This window comes from Rhinatrema bivittatum, chromosome 13, assembly GCF_901001135.1.
Source record: "Rhinatrema bivittatum chromosome 13, aRhiBiv1.1, whole genome shotgun sequence".
In the NCBI taxonomy this organism is placed as follows: domain Eukaryota; kingdom Metazoa; phylum Chordata; class Amphibia; order Gymnophiona; family Rhinatrematidae; genus Rhinatrema; species Rhinatrema bivittatum.
In genome coordinates, this window is record NC_042627.1 from 26,634,372 (window position 1) to 26,656,615 (window position 22,244).

A 22,244-nucleotide genomic window follows, 5' to 3' on the forward strand; every position below is an offset into this window, starting at 1 on the left:
TTACAAGCCTCCTCCCTATTTCTCTTCTCCTCCAGTCCTCTTGTCTTCAAAGCATGATTGACTAGAACTGAGTGGAACTGCTAAAACCTCTATGAGCTACTCTAATATCATAGGATGTATTCTATCTGACCCCATTGTCGTTTTCCCACTTTATTTTGCTTGTTCATGCAAATGCTCTTCTATAAAAGAAATATCTTTATCCCAGGACAAGCAGGATGCTAGTCCTCACATATGGGTGACATCAGTAATGGAGCCCTATACGGAAAAACTTCTGTCAAAGTTTCTAGAAACTTTTGACTGGCACACTGTGCCCACTGAGCATGCTCAGCATGCCATGATATTCCTGGCCACAGGGGTCTCCCTTCAGTCTTCTTTTTTTCCGCTGAGCCATTAGCCTCGCGGGTATCAGGAGTCCTCTGAAGTAAATTTTACCTCAAAGTTTATAAAAACTTAGGAGAAACCTTACAACCGCAGGGGTCTCTCATGTATACCATCGTGGTAAGTTTTTTCTATCCATTTTGTCTGTTCCGTACCATCCTTTTTGGCCTTCAAGTCGTCGACGGCTGTCCGACTTAACTATGGCCTCGGGTTTCAAAAAATGCCCAATCTGCTGCCGTAATATGTCTATTACAGACCCACATTTAGAATGTGTGTTGTGTCCTGGAGAAAAGCATGACGTGTTAACTTGTTTAAAGTGTGCCGAAATGACGCCAAAAGGGAGAAAATTCCAGATGGAGAAAATGGAGCACTTGTTCCATTTGCAATTGATGCCTTCATCAACATCCACACAATCGTCTCCGGCTGGAGCGATTCGCAAAGTCCGTGCTAAAAAAGCGAGCACCTGATGAGGCAGGAGATAGAGCATCACCAACCCCATCTACATCTTCGTTCAGGTCGGTATCAATCATCGAAAAGACTGTCGAAAGTAAGCAAAAACATTGGCATTGGAGGCCACACGATCCAGACATCGACCCGATACCCGGTGATCCATCGAGGGTTCCTGGGTCGCAACCTAAGAAACCTCAGAGAGACGACGCATCACCGAGGCCTTCTAAGCCGAGGCGATACCCACCGATATCGGTGCCGGGAACCGTACTTCCTCAGGGCTCTGGGGAAGTACCGGAATCACCTTCACTGCCTCCCCCCATAGCTGCTCCTGTCTCACCAGCTATGCGGGCGGAACTGGACGACTATATATGCCAGGCAGTACACGATGCATGGGTGTAGCTTGCTTATTGCGGCGGTTACTACCCCTACTACCTCTAACTAATCAAGCTAGATATTTCACTTGGATGCAGCTCCATCACCGCTCTCTACATTAATGGCGGGGGTGGAAGGGAATTAGAACCAAGAGCTAAGAGAAACAGATAAGTATGAGAGAAAAAATGAGGGAAGCTTGCTGGGCAGACTGGATGGGCCATTTGGTCTTCTTCTGCCGTCATTTCTATGTTTCTATGTTTCTATGATGCGCTCCTCTGTGCGATGCCAACTCTGCCATCGAGGCCATCGCCAAAACCATCCACACCACCGATGCCGTCGACGCCGGTTCTCATGAACTTGCCGATACCGTCGACGATTCCATCGATGCCATCGCTGATTCACTAGCGCCACCACCCTTGATGCCATCGATGCCAATGCCTGATTTGTCTGTCTTTGCACCGATTTTGGCAAAACTAGACACTGTTATCGGAGCCATTCCGATAATATCTCCAGAACCAACAATACCACCACCCACTGGAGAGGATATTCCAAGGAAACTTCCACCTTCAGAGCCAATCCCTGGTCCATCGGGGATTACACGCCCTCATCCACCAATATCACCATTACTTCCATCTAAACCGTTGGAACATCCATCGAGGCCAAGGGAGTATACACCTTCTACACCTCTTCATCCTCATACACCGGACACTTGGCAAGATACAGATACAGACACATCCTCAGAGGAAGTCCTCTCTGAACCATCACCTCCAGAAGAGAGAAGACGTTCTCCTCAGGAGGATCTTTCATTCTCCAACTTTGTCAAGGAGATGGCAGACACCAGCCCTTTCCAATTACACACTGAGGATGATTCCAGACAAAAGACATTAGAAGTGCTGCAATTTGTGGACCTACCCAAGGAGGTTTTGGCAGTTCCAGTCCACGAAGTACTGGTAGAGTTATTGCACAGGGTATGGGAACATCCCTGCTCCATCCCTCCAGTCAACAAAAGAATAGATGCAACATACTTGGTCCAACACATCCCGGGGTTTCAAAAGACTCAATTACCTCACCAATCAGTGATAGTTGAGTCAGCACAGAAAAAATCAAAAAGAGTGAAAACTCACTCTTCAACCCCACCAGGCAAAGATAATAGGTTCCTAGACCACCTTGGTAGAAAAATGTTTCAAGGTTCTATGTTGGTATCCAGGATTGCTGCCTACCAATTGTATATGACTCAATACCAGCGAAACCTATGGAAACAAATACAGGAACTCTCTGAGGATCTCCCCCCAGCAACTTCAAGAATCCTTTTCAACTATCATTCATAAAGTCCTAGAAGCAGGCAAACATGAGGTTCATGCAGCATACGACTCATTTGAAACTGCATCCAGGATGTCGGCCAATGGTATCAGTGCTCGACGATGGGCCTGGCTTAAGGCATCTGACCTAAGACCCAAAATACAAGACAAATTAGCAGATCTCCCTTGTGTAGGGGAGAACTTATTTGGCGATAAAGTTAAAGAAGCAGTTTCTCTGTTGAAAGAACATTCAGAAACTCTAAAACAATTGTCATCTATACCTAAAGAGTCTCAAACATCAAAGAGACTCCCAAGGAAAGAGCCTAAGCGTCCTTACTACAGGCCGAGAAGATATTATCCTCCTCCTACACGTGGGCGTTCATCTAGATCACCTCAGTGGTCACAACCTAGACAGTCAAGAACAACCAGACCACAACCCCCTCCACAGACAGCATCCACATTGGGGTTTTGAAGTGATTCCAGGGAATAGCATCCTCTCTACCAATCCGGCACCACACATACCAGTGGGTGGTCGGATCACATTCTTCCATCCCAATTGGTCATTCATAACCACAGACCAGTGGGTACTTTCCATCACATCTCAGGGGTACCACTTGGATTTTCTCACTATACCAAACGACACTCTTCCCACTTCGTTTTGGACAATAAAAGACCAATCCACAATTCTACAAACAGAATTATCCACCCTTCTGAGAGCCAGGGCAGAGGATTTTACTCCCGTTATTTCCTCATTCCAAAGAAAACCGGAGGCCTACGTCCAATCCTAGACCTCAGAAATCCTAGACTCTCAACAAATTTCTGAGAAAAGAAAAATTCAGGATGGTTTCTCTAGGCACCATGTTACCTCTACTTCAAAAGGGAGATTGGCTCTGTTCTCTGGATCTTCAAGACGCATACGCTCACATTCCCATATTCCCTCCTCATCGCAAGTATCTACGACTCCTCGTGGATATTCAACATTTCCAATACAGGGTACTACCATTCAGCCTTGCCTCAGCACCTCGAGTGTTCACAAAGTGTCTAGCAGTGGCAGCGGCTCACTTGCACAAGCAGGGCATGCACGTGTTTCCTTATCTAGATGATTGGCTCATCAGGAGTCAAACACACCAAGGAGCTCTCAATTCTCTCCAGCTCACAATAAATCTTCTCCATTCCTTGGGATTCCTCATCAACTACCAGAAATCCCACTTCACACAGTCTCACAGGTTACAGTTCATCGGAGCAGAGTTAAACACCATAACAGCAAAAGCCTTCCTACCAAAGGACCGTGCACAGACACTAGCCTCGTTAACTGGCTCTCTTCGAGCACGCACGCAGATAACCGCACATCAATGTCTCACCCTCTTGGGTCACATGGCCTCCACAGTCCACGTCACTCCTATAGCCAAATTAGCTATGAGACTCACTCAATGGACGCTCAAAAGTCAATGGATACAAGCCATTCAACCAATGTCTTTCCCTATCTGAATAACTCAAGAACTACATTCCTCACTCCTCTGGTGGACAAACATGGACAACTTGCTCAAGGGCCTACCTTTCCAACAACCAATTGTGCAAGTGACATTAACTACAGATGCATCCACCTCAGGCTGGGGAGCACACATTGGCCATCTCCAGACCCAAGGTACTTGGATGAAACTTAAAGCAACTTTTCATATAAACTTCCTAGAGCTTCGAGCTATACGTTATGCGCTACATGTGTTCAAGGACTGCCTTTCGCACAAGACTGTTCTGATACAAACAGACAACGCATTTTCCATGTGGTACATCAACAAACAGGGAGGTACGGACTCGTATCTCCTTTGTCAAGAACCTGCACAGATTTGGGCCTGGGCCCTAACACACTCAATGTTTCTCCGGGCCACTTATCTGGCAGGCATTCACAAAGTAATGGCAGATCGCCTCAGTCGTCACTTCCAACCTCACGAGTGGTCTCTCGATCCCCTAGTAACGACCAAGATATTTCAACGTTGGGGACAACCAACTATAGACCTCTTTGCGTCTCATCTGAATCACAAAGTGGACAAATTCTGTTTTCTACACAAACAGAAAAACCAGCCAGCCAAGGATGCCTTTGCTCGCCCTTGGAAATCAGGCCTTCTCTACGCGTATCCTCCGATACCGCTCATAACCAAAACTCTAGTGAAGCTACAACAGGACAAGGGCTCCATGATCTTCATAGCCCCATATTGGCCTCGACAAGTATGGTTTCCCACACTTCTAGACCTCTCAGTCAGGGATCCAATTCGTCTGGGAGTAGCCCCCACTCTCATAACTCAGGATCAGGGACGGTTGAGCCATCCCAACCTTCAACCCCTATCCCTGACAGCATGGATGTTGAAAGCTTGATCTTACAACCACTCAATCTTTCATCCCATGTATCTCAAGTGCTTTTAGCTTCACGTAAACCTTCAACACGAAAGAACTACTCTTCGAAATGGAAAAGGTTTACTTTGTGGTGCAGGCAAAAGAGTATTGATCCTTTCTCCTGCTCTACAACTTCCCCATTAGACTATTTATGCCATCTGTCAGACTCTGGTCTTCAGACTTCATCTGTACGAGTGCATTTAAGTGCAATCTCAGCTTACCATAACAAGATGGGAGATGCACCTATTTCAACGCAACCTCTCGTCAGTAGATTTATGAGAGGTTTAATGCACCTTAAACCACCAATTAGACCACCAGTCACAGAATGGGACCTGAATCTGGTTTTAACAAGACTCATGCGTTCTCCTTTCGAACCTATAGATTCCTGCGATCTCAAATTTCTCTCATGGAAAACTATCTTCCTCATAGCCATTACATCGGCTAGAAGGGTTAGTGAGTTACAAGCACTTGTCACATACGCACCCTATACAAAAGTCCTACATGACAGAGTGGTTCTCCGTACACATCCAAAATTCCTTCCCAAGGTAGTTACGGAAATCCACTTAAACCAATTCATAGTTTTACCCACATTCTTCCCAAAACCTCACTCTCACAAAGGTGAAAAGGACCTTACATACCTTGGATTGTAAACATGAGCTAGCATTTTACTTAGACCGCACTGCAGTCCACAGGAAATCCAATCAACTCTTTGTATCTTATGATCCAAACAAACTGGGTAAAGCAGTGGGTAAACATACTTTATCCAACTGGTTAGCAGATTGCATACAGTTTTGTTATGAAAAAGCAGGCCTTCCTCTCCAAGGATGAGTAAGGGCACATTCAGTAAGGGCAATGTCAACCTCAGTAGCACACTATTGTTCAGTGCCAATCCTTGACATATGTAAAGCAGCAACATGGAGTTCTCTTCATACCTTTGCGGCCCACTACTGTCTCGACAAGGAAGGACGACAAGATTCAGCCTATGGACAAGCTGTCTTAAAGAACTTGTTTCCAGCATAATCCAACTCCTTCTGCATCCCACCTTTCGTGATTTCAGGCTGCCTCATTTTTCCCCAACAGTACGCCAGTTGTTGTGCCTGTTGCACAAGTTGTACACTGTTGGTCCAATACAAGGATAACTCGGCCTGTAGCATGCTAATCACCCATATGTGAGGACTAGCATCCTGCTTGTCCTGGGATAAAGCAAAATTGCTTACCTTGTAATAGGTGTTATCCCAGGACAGCAGGATGTAGTCCTCACGAAACCCACCCGCCACCCCGCGGAGTTGGGTCCGATACATTTTATTATTTTATTTTTGGCTAACGCAAATTGCTACAAAAAAGACTGAAGGGAGACCCCTGTGGCCAGGCATATCATGGCATGCTGAGCATGCTCAGTGGGCACACTGTGCCAGTCAAAAGTTTCTAGAAACTTTGACAGAAGTTTTTCCATATAGGGCTCCATTACTGATGTCACCCATATGTGAGGACTACATCCTGCTGTCCTGGGATAACACCTATTACAAGGTAAGCAATTTTGCTTTCTCCCATTTGTACCCTGGACAGATATTGGTGCTCCTTAGAAATGACTGTGGTACTGTGTACTTTCCAAAGTTTATTACTTGTTTCTTTTTTTTTTCTTTTACAGAGAATGCAGTTGGATATTATTTTGACAAGTTTGCAGGATCATACACATGTGGCTTCCTTACTGGGTTATAGTTCACCTGCTGATGCTATAGAAGCTTCTACTTTATGTCTTGGCTATGGAAGTCCCTCAGATCAACCATATGGTTCCCAAGGCAGTCACCCTGACACTCATCTAGCTGAAATTCTAATGAAGACCCTCTTAAGAAACTTAGGATTTTACACAGTAAGCCCAGTTATCTCATTTGTTTTGGTAATTTATCAAAGTGTTTGTGTTGTGTCTTTAAATATTCTTTCTTTTTTTTAAATTTCAGACTTACTGACTGCATGGTATACTTTTCCCCTTGAGCTTTATTCATAAAGAATTGCAGAAGGAAGAATTTTTGGCTTGTGCTTATTTCTAACTATTTATTTCTCTTTGTATATATGTAAATATATTAAGGGCAATAATCTGTCATCTCTGTGGGTAAAACAGCATTAACTGAACTTTGGTAGTGGCTAAAACAAACAAAAGGGTTAAGATATTAAACACCAAACTATTTTATCTAACAAGGACCAAGCATTTGGAGAGCTGGAAAAAAACAGTGATAAATGTTTACTTGGGACGTCGTCATCTGAAAACAGCCAGCCTGCTCACCTTCATGAGCTTCTGTGCTCTTTGCAGAAACAACTCTTGGCATACTGCCACATCAACATTGTCAATGAGGTAGGAGCTTTTAAGGTATCTATTGGTAAGGTACTGCACCAAATTTTCTTCAAATAAGTAGTGCCCTGATTTTCAAGAAGGTTTCTTCTGTTCTGCATATATTGCTAGCACTTTCTTGACGACTGCCTTCTTTTGTGCCTTTTCATTGGCATTAAACCTTATATTTTTTTCCTTTTTTTTTTTTTTTTCTTTTTTACCACCAATAGTCATTTCAATCCTGTTGCTTTCAGAATTCCAGCAGCGTGCCACTGTTGCACAAACATCTTCAGCTTTTGCTGCCTCATGCCACTGACATCTTTTCACGTTCTGCAACTTTACTTAAGGAGAGCTCTCGAAATGGCAGCATTGGGGAAAAATTGAGAGGTATGAATCGTTAAGCAAAAGTCTAGTCTGTGAAAGCAGTGTCTTTGAGGAGACACCAAGAAGCATGCTATGATACAAGACTTTAAAATGATTTCCTTCTACAATGGCACACCTTGTACCACAAGAAATATGCTCTTAGGTCTGTTAACAAATTATTTTCCTCCCTCGTTTTTCTCTGGTGTTGTAAGATGATCTAGCATCTCTAGAATACTTGGAAAGTGGAAGAGAATACCCCCTGGCATGCTATCCCCTATCATCAGGGCCTCACATGGCAGCAAGCCCCCTCCCATTGTGGGTTGAGAGTATTTGACCCCTGTATTGCATCCAGAGCAGCAAAAATGCTTCTGAAGCTTAGTCATATTCAAAGGAAGCTGAAAATCTGACTTGGGCACCTAGATACATTTTCAGCTACATTTGGGTGCTTTCATTTTTGTCTGAAAATTTGCCAAACTTTAGGAGCCTAAAACTGAGGCACTGAAATTTAGGGAACTACTGAAAACAGATTCCTAAATGTAGGTCCTCAGTAGGGGGAGATCTTCATTTTGGGAGATCTAAGTGCCTAACTACTTTTAAGTTAGGCACTTAGATCTTTTGAATTATTGGCACCTTCATAACTTAGTAATTAGAAATGAAGGCTGCATTTTTATTGACACCGTTTACCAGTGGATTTCTGCCATAGTACTATGAAATTTAATGGCCTTCTGGCCACCTTCTGATTAAAAATTGTTGATCCAGCAGTTTCCACTTGCTGCTTTGCATTTCAGCTTAGTTGGAACCAGGCATGAGATCCGGCACCATGAGCCTTCATTCGCCACTCCCCAGCAGTTTTTCCCCATATTTTATGTCCCTTCCCAACTTGCATTGTTTGGTTGGTCCTGGGCTGGGAACCTTGCACCACATCTCCTTCGGAACCCTGCAATTATGGGACCTCAATGCAGTCACTAGATATCTCCCCTAAGCAATGACCATGACTTCCACCTAACAAGCTAACAAACAGAGCAGTGAACAGAAAAAAGTTGTAAATTTACCAAACAGCCAAATAAGGTAAAATAATGCTTCATATATAGTTTCACTTCACTGGGGAGGTTCAGATTAGGCTTTCCTCACAAGGATGACCAGGCTTTAACACTGGGACCAGGCCTTAGCACTGAACTTGTTCCTCTGGAGAGCTGTAGTGAGTTCTGGGCTAGTTCTCTGTGGGCTGTCTTGGAAGGACCAATCAGGACATAAAGTGATAGGTTTCTGACCAATGATACTACATAATGTTGCAACATTGCACTTTCTTGTGGCTACTGGGGTAGTGTATATTTCAAGCCTCGCTTTGTGGTATTCAGCACCTTAACCTATTTAGCCCTAGCTGTCAGAAACTGCAGACCACAGCAGGAGTTAGGCTGCCACCTGCATTTCAGTTTAAGGGTTGCCAAGAAAAAGAGGTCTAACTGGAGAAACAGATCTCAGTGCAAAATAAGAAATTTCAACAGGTACAAAGATGACCTTTTTGCCACAAGGGAATAATAATTGAAATAACAGACTGTCTGTGTGAAACTTGAAAGGTACCTCCATTGTATTATCCTAATGGCATATTTTCTTTCCTTTTTTAGATGTAATTTATGTATCTGCAGCTGGCAGTATGCTATGTCAGATTGTGAACTCGTTGCTTTTACTGCCTGTATCAGTGGCCCGGCCCTTACTGAGTTACATGCTAGATTTGATACCACCTCTTGATTGCCTTAACAGACTGCTACCAGCTGCTGCTCTCTTGGAGGACCAAGAACTGCAGTGGCCTCTTCATGGTAAGCACACAATAAAATCCAGGGTTTTATATTATGTTGTGTGGCCAGAGAAGCCACTCGTCATAAGATGACCAGAAGAAGCAATATACTATTGCTTGTAATGTGCTTTCCCTGTATGTACCTGGATCAGTCCAGACTGCTGGGTTATGCCTCCCTTCCAGCAGATGGAGTCAGAGAAAAAACTGAAAAGGCGCACCCCCTGATAACCCAGTGTGCCATCTGCGATCCCCCAGTATTTCTCTGATTCCAGCAGGTGGAAGAAAGCATAACCTTTAAACTGACAATTTAAGAAACTTTTTTCATTCTGTACTGTAGTTTGTGGTGCAAGTAGTCAGTAACACAAGGGACTGCAACACATGCCTCAGGTGTGTTGACTTCAGCATCTGGCCAAATATATAGAACTACTTTAATGTACACAGCCAAGTTTCATTGACCGCATAATTTTTCTTGGGCCCCAAAATCTGTTCAGATTTTACATTGAAAATAGGAAAAATTGGTATCCTTTTTTTGTCATATATTCATCTGCAATAAGCTACATGTATGATCCGGCCTTCAAAGTGTGGATAGGTTGTGCAACATGTGTTGTAGGAGGGTTATTTGTTGAAGTATATAGCAGTAGCTATTTGTTGGGGCAGTAGCAGTCTTATGACCCCTCCCCCTTTCCTCTGCTTAAAAAGAAAGTTGTCACCAGCCTCCCCACCCCAAACTCCTCATAGCTTGCTTTTATCTGTGCAGTAAGAGAAGAAGCAGTCGCTATGCCTCCATTCCCCCCACTCCATGCTAAAAGATATTGACTTTGACCTCCAACACTTCCCCTCCCACTCCCAGCCCCCTCCCTCTTGCCCAAAGTGAGAATGATGTGTGGCGGGAAAACCCCCATCCCAACTCAAAAGAAGTTTAAGCCTAGCTGGGCAGACAGAAACTTGCATCTCCCCCGACTAAGTGTCCTGCGTATCTATGTTCCCAGTACGTACAGGATCAGTCCAGAGAAGTGGGTTGTGTATCCATACCAGCAAAGGGAGTCAGAGAACCAAAACTTTGGGCACTGCCATATATACCAGAGTGCCACCTGCAGTTAGCCAGTATTTCTCTGATTCCAGCAGAGGGTAGAGATACACTCCTGCAGTTTTTTGTAGTTAGGTTTTTCAGTTAGTGTTTTTTTTTTTCTTGAACTTGCGGCGCTTCCTGAGTTGTTAGGCACCTTTGTGGGCCATCCCTCAGTGGAAGCTGGGAGTCTGGGGGATTGGGAATCCCTATCTGAGTCTCGCCTCGGGTTGGTGGGTGAATTCCAGGGGCTCCTGGTTTTACCCCACCGACACTGCTACAGCTGCTCCTTCGATCCCTGCTTCAGCATATGGAGTAAAGTTTATTTAAAAAAAAAAAAAAAAAAGCTTTCAGTTTCATTGCTGTGAGGCTGGCCGGCTGCCTTCGGAGCGGAGATAAGGAGTTTGCACACGGGGATCGGGTCTGTTACGACCGGGACCGGAGGCTGGTAGCACGGTGTCCTTCCTCTCCCGGGGCTCCGGGGGACATCGAAGGCACAGGGATGAGTTTTGTTTTTCAGACCCGGTCGGGGTCCTTTCGCGGTCACGGGTGTTTGTATTTTTTTCTCTTCTCTTTTCTTCCTTCCTGTTCAGTTGGCGCCGGGTAGGCGCAGCTGGGCTGTGGTGGAGTTTTTTCAGCGGTTTTTGGGGCCAGCTTCCTCCGACCTGCCTCTTGTTGTTTTTCCCGCATTGCGGCTGCGATCTCTACCCCGTAGTTGTCTGATCCGTCCTGGCCTGGTTTTCCCGTGACGCGGCTGCGAGCAGGGGTTTGATTTTCGCGGCCTTGTTCCTCTTAGCGCCGTGTGGCGACTCACCTGCCCAATGGGTCCGCGCTCGACATCTTCGGCCTGCCGCATGTGTGGTACACGCGTTCAGGTTCTGGATGCGAATTCTCTGTGTCCCACTTGTGCCTCAAAGTTGGGGGGCTCCTTGGGGTTGGAGGGCCCCTCTCAAACGGAGGGACAAGGTCTTCTAGAGATGGATTCACAGGTGGAGGAGGCTCCTCCCGTTTTGGCCCCTATAGGGGCGGACTCCTTAGGGAGTACTGGCACAGTGCCCACAGTTCCTCGGAGGGGGGGAGGGGAGGCCGGAGGGATTATTCCCGGAATTTGTACTCTTCATGCATGAGGCATTTTTGGCATGCCAGCGTGCACCTGTCAAGCAGCCCGGTCCCCCAGGGGACGTAAGACACCCACTGGAGAAACAGTCTCGAGGTGCAGATTCCAGTCAGCTTCCCAGGGATCAGACCCGTCCAAGAGATGTGGGGGCACAGGCTCCCCAGGGCCCGGGATCGGGTGCCGCTCCACCCATGGGGGTGGTCTCGGGAACAGACCCGGACCAGGTGGATGTGGATACGGATGTTTCCAATGACCTGGAGGCCTTGTCGGCGGAGGGAGACGATCCCAGTGTGGTCTGGCTGTTTAAACGGGATGAGCTACGCCCTCTTATTCCTCAAGTTTTGGAGGTGCTGGGGCTTAAAATTTCCCAAGAGGAATTGGACAATGAAAGGGTTAACCCCGTTCTAGATGGCATTAGGGGCCCCACTATGGCCTTTATTTTGCCAAAGAAAGTACGAAAGCTGGTGAACAGGGAGTGGAAGACTCCTGATGTGGGACTGAAGGTCGGCAGAGCAATGGCGAAGTTATATCCCCTGTCAACGGATGTGTTGGATTTGCTCAAGGTTCCTAAGGTGGACGCTGCAGTCTCAGCGGTCACCAAGAAGACCACAATCCCGGTGACTGGGGCGGCAGCTCTGAAGGACGTGCAGGATCGGAAACTGGAGATCCAGTTGAAGTGGGCCTTTGAAGTCTCAGCTCTTGAGTTTACTTGCGGCGATCTGCGCTAGTCTCATGCAGAGAGCGTGCATGTGTTGGGTTCAGGAGACTACGGACAGTGTTGGCGCCGGCAGCAGAGGGGCATTGCAGTTCGCCCGTTTGGAGGCTGGTATCGCTTATGTAGCAGATCCTCTCTATGATCTGGTTGGGACCTCGGCGAGAAATATGGTGTCCATGGTTTCTGCACGACGACGACTCTGGCTGCGGAACTGGGCGGCGGATTTGTCCTCAAAATCCCGGCTGTGCAATCTGCCATTTGAAGGCAAGCTTCTTTTAGGGGAGGAACTGGACCAATTGGTAAAGTTGTTGGTGGAATCAAAGGGCAACCGTTTACCTGAAGACAGAAGATCGTCGAAGAAGTTCTTCCCACCTCTTATCTCGTTTTCGGAACAGCCGTTGCTACAGGATTAGTCGATATATGACAGCAACCTCTTCTAAGCCGACTCCAGGTCGTCAGCAGTCCTTTTGTGGGGGTCGGCAACCCGGGAGAGACTCGGGGCGCCTGGGTACCGCAGTCAACAAGTTCACCCAATGAAGCCACGAACGCCCATTCCGTTGTAGAAGCTGTCTGAGGCAGATTATCCAACTTTTACACGGAATGGGCAAGGATTACATCAGACCGCTGGGTCTTGGAGGTTATCAGGGACGGCTACGCCTTGGAATTCTCGCGTCCGGTCTGGGAGGTCTTTGTGGAGTCCCTGGTGGCCTCGCTTCACAAGTGTGAGGCGGTCCGGGTAAACCTTCGTCGACTTCTCGACCTCTGAGCGATTGTTCCGGTTCTGGAGGCGCAACAGGGCCGGGGCTGTTATTCGATTTATTTTGTGGTCCCCAAAAAGGAGGACACGTTTCGCCCTATCCACGACCTACAGAAGGTGAACACTGCCTTCGCGTACCGCGTTTCCGGATGGAAACCTTGTGCACAGTGATGGCAGCAGTTCGGAAAGGATAATTTTTGGCATCCTTGGACCTCACTGAGGCGTAGCTTCATATACCTATCTGATTGTGTCACCAGAGGTTCTTACGTTTCAAGGTGTTGAGACAACATTTTCAGTTTCGAGCCCTTCCCTTTTGGTCTCGCCACAGCCCCCCGAACATTCACAAAAGTGATGGTGGTGGTAGCAGCATTCCTTCGGATGGAAGGCATCTTGGTACATCCGTACCTGGACGACTGGTTGATTCGCTCAAAGTCACGAGAGGAGTGCGAGAGGTCGGTCCACATGGTGCTGACCATGTTGAGGTCGTTAGGGTGGGTGGTCAACGTCCAGAAAAGTCACTTGGAACCCACTCAGGAGCTGGTTTATCTGGGAGCTCGATTCGATACCTTACAAGGCAAAGTGTTTCTATCGGTGGATCGAATAATGAAGTTACAAGACCAGGTCCACTCCCTGTTATGGAGACGGTCTCCCACAGTGTGGCATCATCTTCAGGTCCTGGGCTCCATGGCTTCCACCTTGGGATTGGTTCCCTGGGCATTTGCTCACTTGCGGCCATTACAACGTGCACTGTTGGTTCGGTGGAATCCAGTGTCAGAACAATTTCATCTACCAATGCCACATCTTCAGGAGTCCAGAATCAGTCTATGTTGGTGGCTGTCGTGCGGAAATCTGGAGCGGAGGGTGGACTTGAACACCGCGAATTGGCTGATCATCTCCACCGATGCCAGCCTCACCAGTTGGAGCGGTGTGCAGGAGGAAATCAGCTCAAGGTCTCTGGTTGCAGACTGAAAGTTCATGTTCCATCAATCGCCTCGAGACGAGGGCAATGCGGCTGGCCTTACAAGCCTTCCTCCCCTGGATTCAGGGCAAAATGGTGTGAGTTTTCTCTGACAATGCGACGACAGTGGCGTACATCAACCGACAAGGCGGCACACGCAGTCCCGCGGTGGCACTGGAGGCACGCCTGTTCACCTGGGCGGAGCGGCATCTCGAGGGCATCGCAGTGTCTCATGCCGCGGGGGTGGAGAACGTTCAGGCGGATTTTCTCAGCAAACAGCTCGACCGAGGGGAATGGGAGCTATCGGCCAATGCGTGGCACCGCATTTGCGCCAGAAGGGGAGTGCCTCAATTGGATCTAATGGCGACGCAGACAGATGCGAAGACAGAATGGTTCTTCAGTCATTGTCGAGAGCAGGGATTAGTGGGCATCGACGCTCTCGTGTGTCCATGGCCCACAGGAATCCTTCTGTATGTCTTTCCCCCCTGGCCTCTCATCGGTCGACTTCGTCGGATAGAACTGCACCCAGAACGGGTGGTACTGGTGGCGCCAGAATGGCCGCGCAGGCCGATGTTCGCGGATCTCGTGCGTTTGGCTCTCGAAGGACCATTACCCCTGGCCCATCTCCCGCGTCTACTTCGACAAGGACTTGGCTGTACACCCGGACATTGCCCGTTTTTTGAAGGGGGTCAAACATTTACGACCTCCAGTCAAACTTGTTTGTCCAGACTGGAATCTGAACTTAGTGCTCCGGGTTTTCTGCAACGCTCCGTTCGAGCCTCTTCGCCGATTTTCCCTGAAGGATCTGACTTTGAAGATGGTGTTTTTAGTGGCCATTTGTTCGGCCCGGCGGATTTCAGAATTGCAGGCGCTCTCGTGTCGAGATCCTTATCTGTGGATTTCCGACAATTAGGTGTCGTTGCGCACTGGTTCTGTCCTTTGTTCCTAAAGTGTTTATGGCATTTCACGTAAATCAGACTGTGGAGTTGCCGGGGTTTCTGCGTTGGTCCCAGAACTCTCTTCAGGTCAGGGAGCGTCATCTCTTAGATGTTCGGTGCGTCTTGTTACGGTATCTGGAAATTACCAATGATTTCCGCTGTTCTGACCATTTGTTTGTTCGTTCTCTTTGGTGGTTCAAAAAAGGGTGATAAGGCATCTAAGGCGACCATCTCTCATTGGATTAGAGAAGCCATTTGTTCAGCATACATAGCCCGGGGTCAGCAAGCCCCCTCGGTTATCAGAGCTCACTCTACTAGAGCCCAGGCTACTTCCTGGGCGGAGTGTCAGTTACTGTCACCGCAGGAGATCTGCAGGGCAGCGGTGTGGTCTTCTCTTCACACCTTCACTAAACATTACCGATTCGATGTTAAGGCGGTGGAAGACTCGCCCTTCGGTGAAGGGGTTTTGCGTGCGGGTCTTTCGGGTGCCCGCCCAGTGTAGGGTGGCTTGGGTACATCCCACTTCTCTGGACTGATCCTGTATGTACTGGGAAAAGAAAATTGGTTCTTACCTGCTAATTTTCATTCCAGTAGTACTAAGGATCAGTCCAGAGGCCCACCTCTTACTACTGATTCCGAAAGACTGTGTTGGCTAGCGTTGGCCTATGTTTACTTATGAAGCTCCTTTGAAGTATGATTGTTGGAGCAGTTCTTCACAGTTGTTTTTTTGAATTTGTCTGGAGCGGTGAGGTTGTCTGGGTTTTTTGGTGCTACCTCCTGCTTCTTTCTTAGGTTTGTCATGGGCTTGGATACAGGACAATACTGGCTAACTGCAGGTGGCACTCTGGTATAAATGGCAATGCCCAAAGTTTTGGTTCTCTGACTCCCTCTGCTGGTACGGATACACAACCCACTTCTCTGGACTGATCCTTAGTACTACTGGAACGAAAATTAGCAGGTAAGAACCAATTTTCTTATAGCACCGCTATTGGTGTTACTATCAGAGCGAGCCCAGATGCTGAAATCCTACGGAAATCCCTTCAAAAATTGCCCCATGTTACTGTCATACTGCGCTAGAACTTGTGAACCTTTTCATAGCTTTCATATTCATCTTATGGACATCGCTATGCAGTACCTTAGAATTCTTACTGTTAGTGGCAGTTTGTTTGCAGCACTGAGTCCTAGTATAGTGCTACATTAGTAGGACTGCTCAGAATGGCTCATTTATATTATATTTTAAAATAAATTTGTAGTCTAAACAAAATATTTAATGGGAGTCTGCATGGAATATAGTTTATTTGCTAAAGAATATCTGTTATTTTTCTGGCCATTTTTAATTTAACAGTAATTTTGCACATTCTGTACATATGTGATATTAAGTTTTGTAATATGGAATTTTTTTATCTTTTCTCTGGAAAAACATAATTATTGAAATTATGAGCTCAACAATGTGGCATTTATAAGGACTTAAATGCTTCAAAGTATCTCTACCAATGTTGAAATTGCTATTCTAGGTGGATTAGAACTTATTGACCCTGCTGGTGTCCCCTTACCACAACCTGCCCAGTCTTGGGTGTGGCTTGTGGATCTAGAGAGGACTGTTGCTCTCCTGATTGGACGCTGTCTTGGTGGAATGCTCCAGGGTTATCCTCTCTCACCTGAGGAGCAAGATACAACATACTGGTTGAAAACACCATTGTTTGGCAATGGCGTAGAAATGGATATTCCTCAGCTAGGTAAGTAATGTACTATTTTGTCCTAAATGTTACTGTTTGCAGTTTAAGATTTCAAGTCAGATGATGAAACCAATTATGAGTAAAGCATTTGATTGTGTGTGGGTCTCCTTTCTGTGCATTCCAAAGCATGAAAGTGTTCCACTGTTCATCTTTCAAGAATTTTTAAACTTTTGTTAGGAAAGCCAGTAATCTCTCTGTCCTCATGGTTTCAAAAATCCATTTCATAGACATTCGAAGCCATTTTAAAGCAGTGCTAGATTAAGAATATCAGTTCCCAAGTGTCTGAGGACATTGTGCCAGGACAGCACATTTGTAACTTGGTGATGTGCCTTATTCCCTGATGAGAAACAGTGATATTTCTAAAGCTTAGGAGTATAAAAGGAAACAAATTCATTTATCAATCACATACACACAATTAACGTTTTCATGCTTCTCATCCTAGGCCATAGTATACTTGCATACAGTTTTAAAATACTAACCTTTTATGGAGAAATGCCACTTAGACATACACATGGAAAATGTCAGAACTTCTGTGTACAGAAAATGAGTGTAAAAGGACTGGCCTTTTGCAACATGAAATGATAGAGCAGACAGAGATAAACAACATCCACGCTTCCCACAGATAAAGAATAAACTTTGCCATTTCATGTTTTATGTTTAGACTGTCATGCAAAGCTTTCCTTTAGCATCGGGAGCACAAGAATCAGTTCAGCCCTCTGTTTCTGTAGTTTTGAATCAGAATAAAAAGCACACGGATTTTCTAACAGGGAACTGGATTTTTTTTAGGACAGAAGGGAGTATTTTTATGATATTGTCAACCAAACTAAAAAAAATAAGTAAATAAATAAAAATAAAATAGCGCACTCAACTAGAGTGCCAGGGCTGACAATACAATAAAAGTTGGCTCTTTTGGGGCTTGCTGTAGTGCATTTGAAACCACCCTCTTAAGTGCTGCATACTTTTTTCATTCATGAAACCATATGCTGTCAGACCTCTCATGCTCGCTTCAGATTGAGTAGGCATTGGAGTATGCTTTTGTTTTGTTGCAGACTAGTGGTGAGGCATCTGAAAATAACAGCGAGGGCTAGAAAGGGAACTATGGAATTGGGAAGAGCTTGGCATGCTTAAGCTGCAGTTAGAAAATCCAGCGATTTATTAGTCATTAATACAATTCCACCCAGGTTGATTACTTCAAATCAAGTCATGGAATTTATTGATTAGAATTCATTTATAGCTTGCCTGTTCAGGTGAGGTACAACTTTTAAAAATAACAATAGAATAAAAACAGTGATGATGTTAGGAAATAATTTCATAACAGTTCATATGTGTCTCCATGAGGTCACAAGTAATTCAATTTATGCAACCTGTTTTAGCAGATTTTATTTTCTCATGTTGCTATAATTACAATAGTGGAGAAATGTCCCTTGAAAACTATGAATACTGAACGAGCCCTCTCTGAATCGACATTGCAGCTAATTGAACTGTATGACTTAGAAATGAGTACTCTGCATTGTATTCCATTTCCCTTAAGTCGTTGCCCCTCTGAAACCCATTCTGCTAATGTGCAAGGTTCTGTAGTGTTACAATACAATGTTTAGTTCCATTTATTCATAATGAGGATAACTTTCAAACAGCCATGTGGACGTACATGTACAAGCGTATGCTGGCTCGCACCCAGAGATGCGGCCATTTTATAACATTTTATCATACGCTCGCATTTTATAACATTTTATCATACGCTCACATTTTATAATGTGAGCGTATGATAAAATGCTATTTTAGTAATTGAAGTAAAGTTACGCAGTAGGGGACCCCGGCACGCACGTTATATTACAGTACCGGGCCACCCATGCCCAGACCATACCCACGCTCTGCCCCTTTTTGACTTTCCCATTTGTGCACATACTAGGAGATACGCGCGGCGGCTTGATTTGTGCAGGTATCGCTCTGCTTTGGTGCGCGTAGGGCGTTCAAAATTCACCTCAATGTTTTCAGAACATAGTGAAGTCGGCTTTCATTTTACTTTGATTGTAGATAAATGCATGAGTTGTCTTCTTGAAGTGGCACTTTCTGGCAATGAGGAACAGAAGCCATTCGATTATAAATTACGACCTGAAGTTGCTGTCTTCATTGATTTGGCCTTGGGGTCTACCAAAGAACCAGTCCATAGTGTCTGGATAAGTATGCAGGATTATGCAGTTAGTAAAGGTAAGCAGTAGAGAAGAAAGATGAATTGTATTATGAGCATATTCTCATTTTATTTCATTTCATTATTGCTTTGTGCATAAGAAACTGTTATTTACACACCCAAATAGCACTGAAATCATGGTGACTTAGAACTGCAAGGAGCTTAATTCAAACTTGAAGGATTTATTTGCTCCTTTCTCGATCCCTTGTGCCTTGGTACTGTAGTAGGTATCACTCAGTATCTGAGATCCTGGCTGCATAAAACCAAAGTACAACAATGTGAGCTAAGGACACAGTAGTTGCTTTTGCTCTGAATTTGCTGATGTAAACTTCCCATCATTAAAGATGAAATGAAAATAATTACATTGGTAATAAGCCTCTGTTGACTTGTGATATGTAGTGTTTAGGCTTTCTTTGTTATACTGGCTATATTTTTTTTTATTACCTGCGCTTTTATCCTGTTCCTTTCTTAGCAGATCTGCCATCCTGTAATATTACTAGGGCAATCTACCTAACACCAGTTGCACTGAACACATTTGGCCGGATTTTAAAAGGGTTACGCGCATAACCCTTTTAAATCCCCCCTGCGCGCGCTGAGCCTATTTTGCATAGGCTCGGCGGCGCTCGCAAGCCCTGGGATGCGCGCAAGTCCTGGGGCTTGCAAAAAGGGGTGGATGGGGGCGTGGCCAGGGGGCGCGGTTTTCGTTCGGGGGCGTGTGGGTGGTCCGGGGGCATGGCTGCGTGCCCCGACACAGCGGCCTGTGTCGGGGCCTGCCGCGCCAGCGCGTAAGTTACTACTGCCCGGAGGCAGTAGTAACTTTTAAGATAAAGGTAGGGAGGTGGTTTAGATAGGGCCAGGGGGGTGGGTTAGGTAGGGGAAGGTTTGGTGGGGTGAATGGAAAGTTCCCTCCGAGGCCGCTCCGAAATCGGAGCGGCCTCGGAGGGAACGGGCAGTGCGTGCAGGGCTTGGTGCATGCAAGGTGCACAAATGTGCACCCCCTTGCGCGCGCCAACCCCGGATTTTATAAGATACGCGTGTATCTTATAAAATCCCCCGTACTTTTGTTCGCGCATGCGTAGATTTGTAAAATCTACCCCATTTTGTGTACCTTTTTCTTTTCATTTGAGCTTTGTGCTATAAGTAAATTAGGTGGTAGCAGTGTTCAGTGCCATCTGGAATCCTTTACCAATTAAGTGTTTTTGTCCTTTCTGGATAGGTAGTTGGTAAAGTTGATCATAGAACCATATATTTTATGACAGTGATAACATATGTTGTCTGTAGTTTAATCTTGGAAGTTCTGCCTGGGCATTATGCGTTCCTTTGTGCCCATTTGTCAATTTCATGCCAATGTCTTTGTAGTTATTGAATCTTGTATGGGTAGGCAGCTCCAGTCCTCGGGTGCTGCAAGATGGTCAAGTTTTCAGGATATTCACACTGAATATACATGAAATACATTTGCATGCATTGCTTTCTTTTGTATGTAAATCCATCTCATGCATATTCATTGAAGATATCTTGAAAACCTGATCCACTTGTGGGACTCGAGAACTGGAGCTGCCTATCCCAGTTCTAAATCAATGATGTACTTGCTACAGAAATGTCCGTAAGAGTAATCTAATTTCTTTTGACCATCTTTTAGAATGTGTCTTGCTCTTAAGCTGAAGGTAAAAAAAAATATGATAGGGGTTCAAAGAATTTGACTATTCAAATGTGCTTTAGTTATTTGTGCTGAGTCAGGCCTGGACAGCTTTTTTTTTTTTTTTTTTTTGTCTTTGAGTCACCTGTTACCTTGCTGTCTGTCTGAGCTGCATGTGTCGGTGCTTGTTTCTTCTTTAGAATTTATTTATTTATTCAAAACCACTTACGCTTTCTTTTGCGATCATTTGCACTCCATTTGATCTCTTCCTCTTTTTGGGGCAAAGTAAAGAAGTGTATATCAAGACCCCCTTAAAAGACCAGGATCAGACATTTTGCCTGGTCCACCTTAAGGCACAGCCCAGAAGGGAATCCTGGACCCAGGGCATTTCCCTCAGCAGGGGATTGAGAGCAGGCTCAAGAACGAATAGTAAGGTCTTAGGATTAAAGGATGACACACATCTTACCAAGACACAGATTGTTTGATTTCCGCTGCGGAAGTAAGCAGGTTGTTTCTGTTTTTATGTAACTGTAAATCATTTTCTGTGGAAAAAGACGAGTTCAGTCCTCCAACCCCCTTCTAAAGCCCAAGACTGCTCTCACGGTGCTACATTTGGATTCAGCATTTTACTGCAGGCTTGTTCTGGAATTTGATACTCAGATTGCCATTCACCAAACTCCCTCGGCAAGCTTTTTTTCATGCAAAACAGATGCTTGCTTGGATCTTATCTACTCAGAAGTCTCAATTCAAAAAGCAACCAATGTGAGCAGAAGAGTTCTATATTCTTCAAGTCACCAAATGAAAACTGGGCTTTTTGATTGCATCCAGGGAAGATTATTAGTCATCCTTTCCAAATGCTGGAAGATCTGTTAGCCTGTCCTATGTTTTAATGGGTGCCTTCCCTTGTACTAGAGATCCTATTACGAGCCACCAACACTCTTATTCTCCCTTCTCTATCCCATTATTCTTCTGTCCTATCTATTTCTCTTCCTGTATGTTTGAACCTGTGTGATTTGTAACTGTGATACACTGCAAATAGTATGTATTGTTAATTTATTGTAATCTGCCCTGAGACCAACTTGGTGAAAATGGAATATCAAATGTTTATAAATAAATAATAAAGACCTCCAACAGTTCACCTCATTGCCACATGTCCACCAAGTCCCAGTGGTCTCAGGCCCACTCAGACTGCAGGAACTCATCAAGGTCACGGAGGAGCTCAGAGTGGCTCTTCCATTCTAATTTGACAAAAGGATTACCCTTCTAAGTTCCGCAACACAAAATTATTATGACCACAGATGTGTCCAATCTAGACTGAGGAACTGCTCACTAACCTTTTCAAGAATTAAAAGATCACATCAACCTCTTGGAGATGGAAGGAAAGGTGCTGTACGAAATGCTTTAAAGGCCTCGAGAAATCAGAGGGCCAATATAATTGTCCCAGTACAAACTGACAGCTAGTCAAGTTTTTTTTACATGAACAAGGCAGGAAATAAAATCATATTCCATCTCTTATGTTGGTAAGTTTGTCAGTATGGAGACCTGGGTTGTCTCCTATGGGATAATGCTAAAGACCATGTACCTGGCAGAAAAAAGAAAATGTACTGGCAGACAAACTAAGTTAATAACTGCTGGTGCCTATGAGTAGTTTCTGGATCAGGACATTGCAGACAAAGATGCTCCTTGACTAATGGCTACCCAGAGTTCTAAGAGCAGATCAGAAGATAAGGGAGCAACAACTGCTTTCCCTCGTCATTGAGGCG

General features: G+C 45.3%; 1 protein-coding gene across 7 annotated transcripts in view; it reads left to right on the forward strand.

Annotated features, from left to right (window-relative positions):
* The window catches only part of HERC1 (HECT and RLD domain containing E3 ubiquitin protein ligase family member 1), a 410,083-nt gene that overhangs the window by 89,550 nt on the left and 298,289 nt on the right, over positions 1-22,244 (forward strand). For all 7 annotated transcript variants that reach the window (XM_029575639.1, XM_029575640.1, XM_029575646.1 and 4 more), the window contains exons 14-19: positions 6,535-6,756; positions 7,084-7,236; positions 7,467-7,599; positions 9,201-9,392; positions 16,436-16,657; positions 18,692-18,865. In XM_029575639.1, the coding sequence (XP_029431499.1) occupies positions 6,535-6,756; positions 7,084-7,236; positions 7,467-7,599; positions 9,201-9,392; positions 16,436-16,657; positions 18,692-18,865 (1,096 nt within the window). The remainder of the gene's footprint in view (positions 1-6,534; positions 6,757-7,083; positions 7,237-7,466; positions 7,600-9,200; positions 9,393-16,435; positions 16,658-18,691; positions 18,866-22,244) is intronic.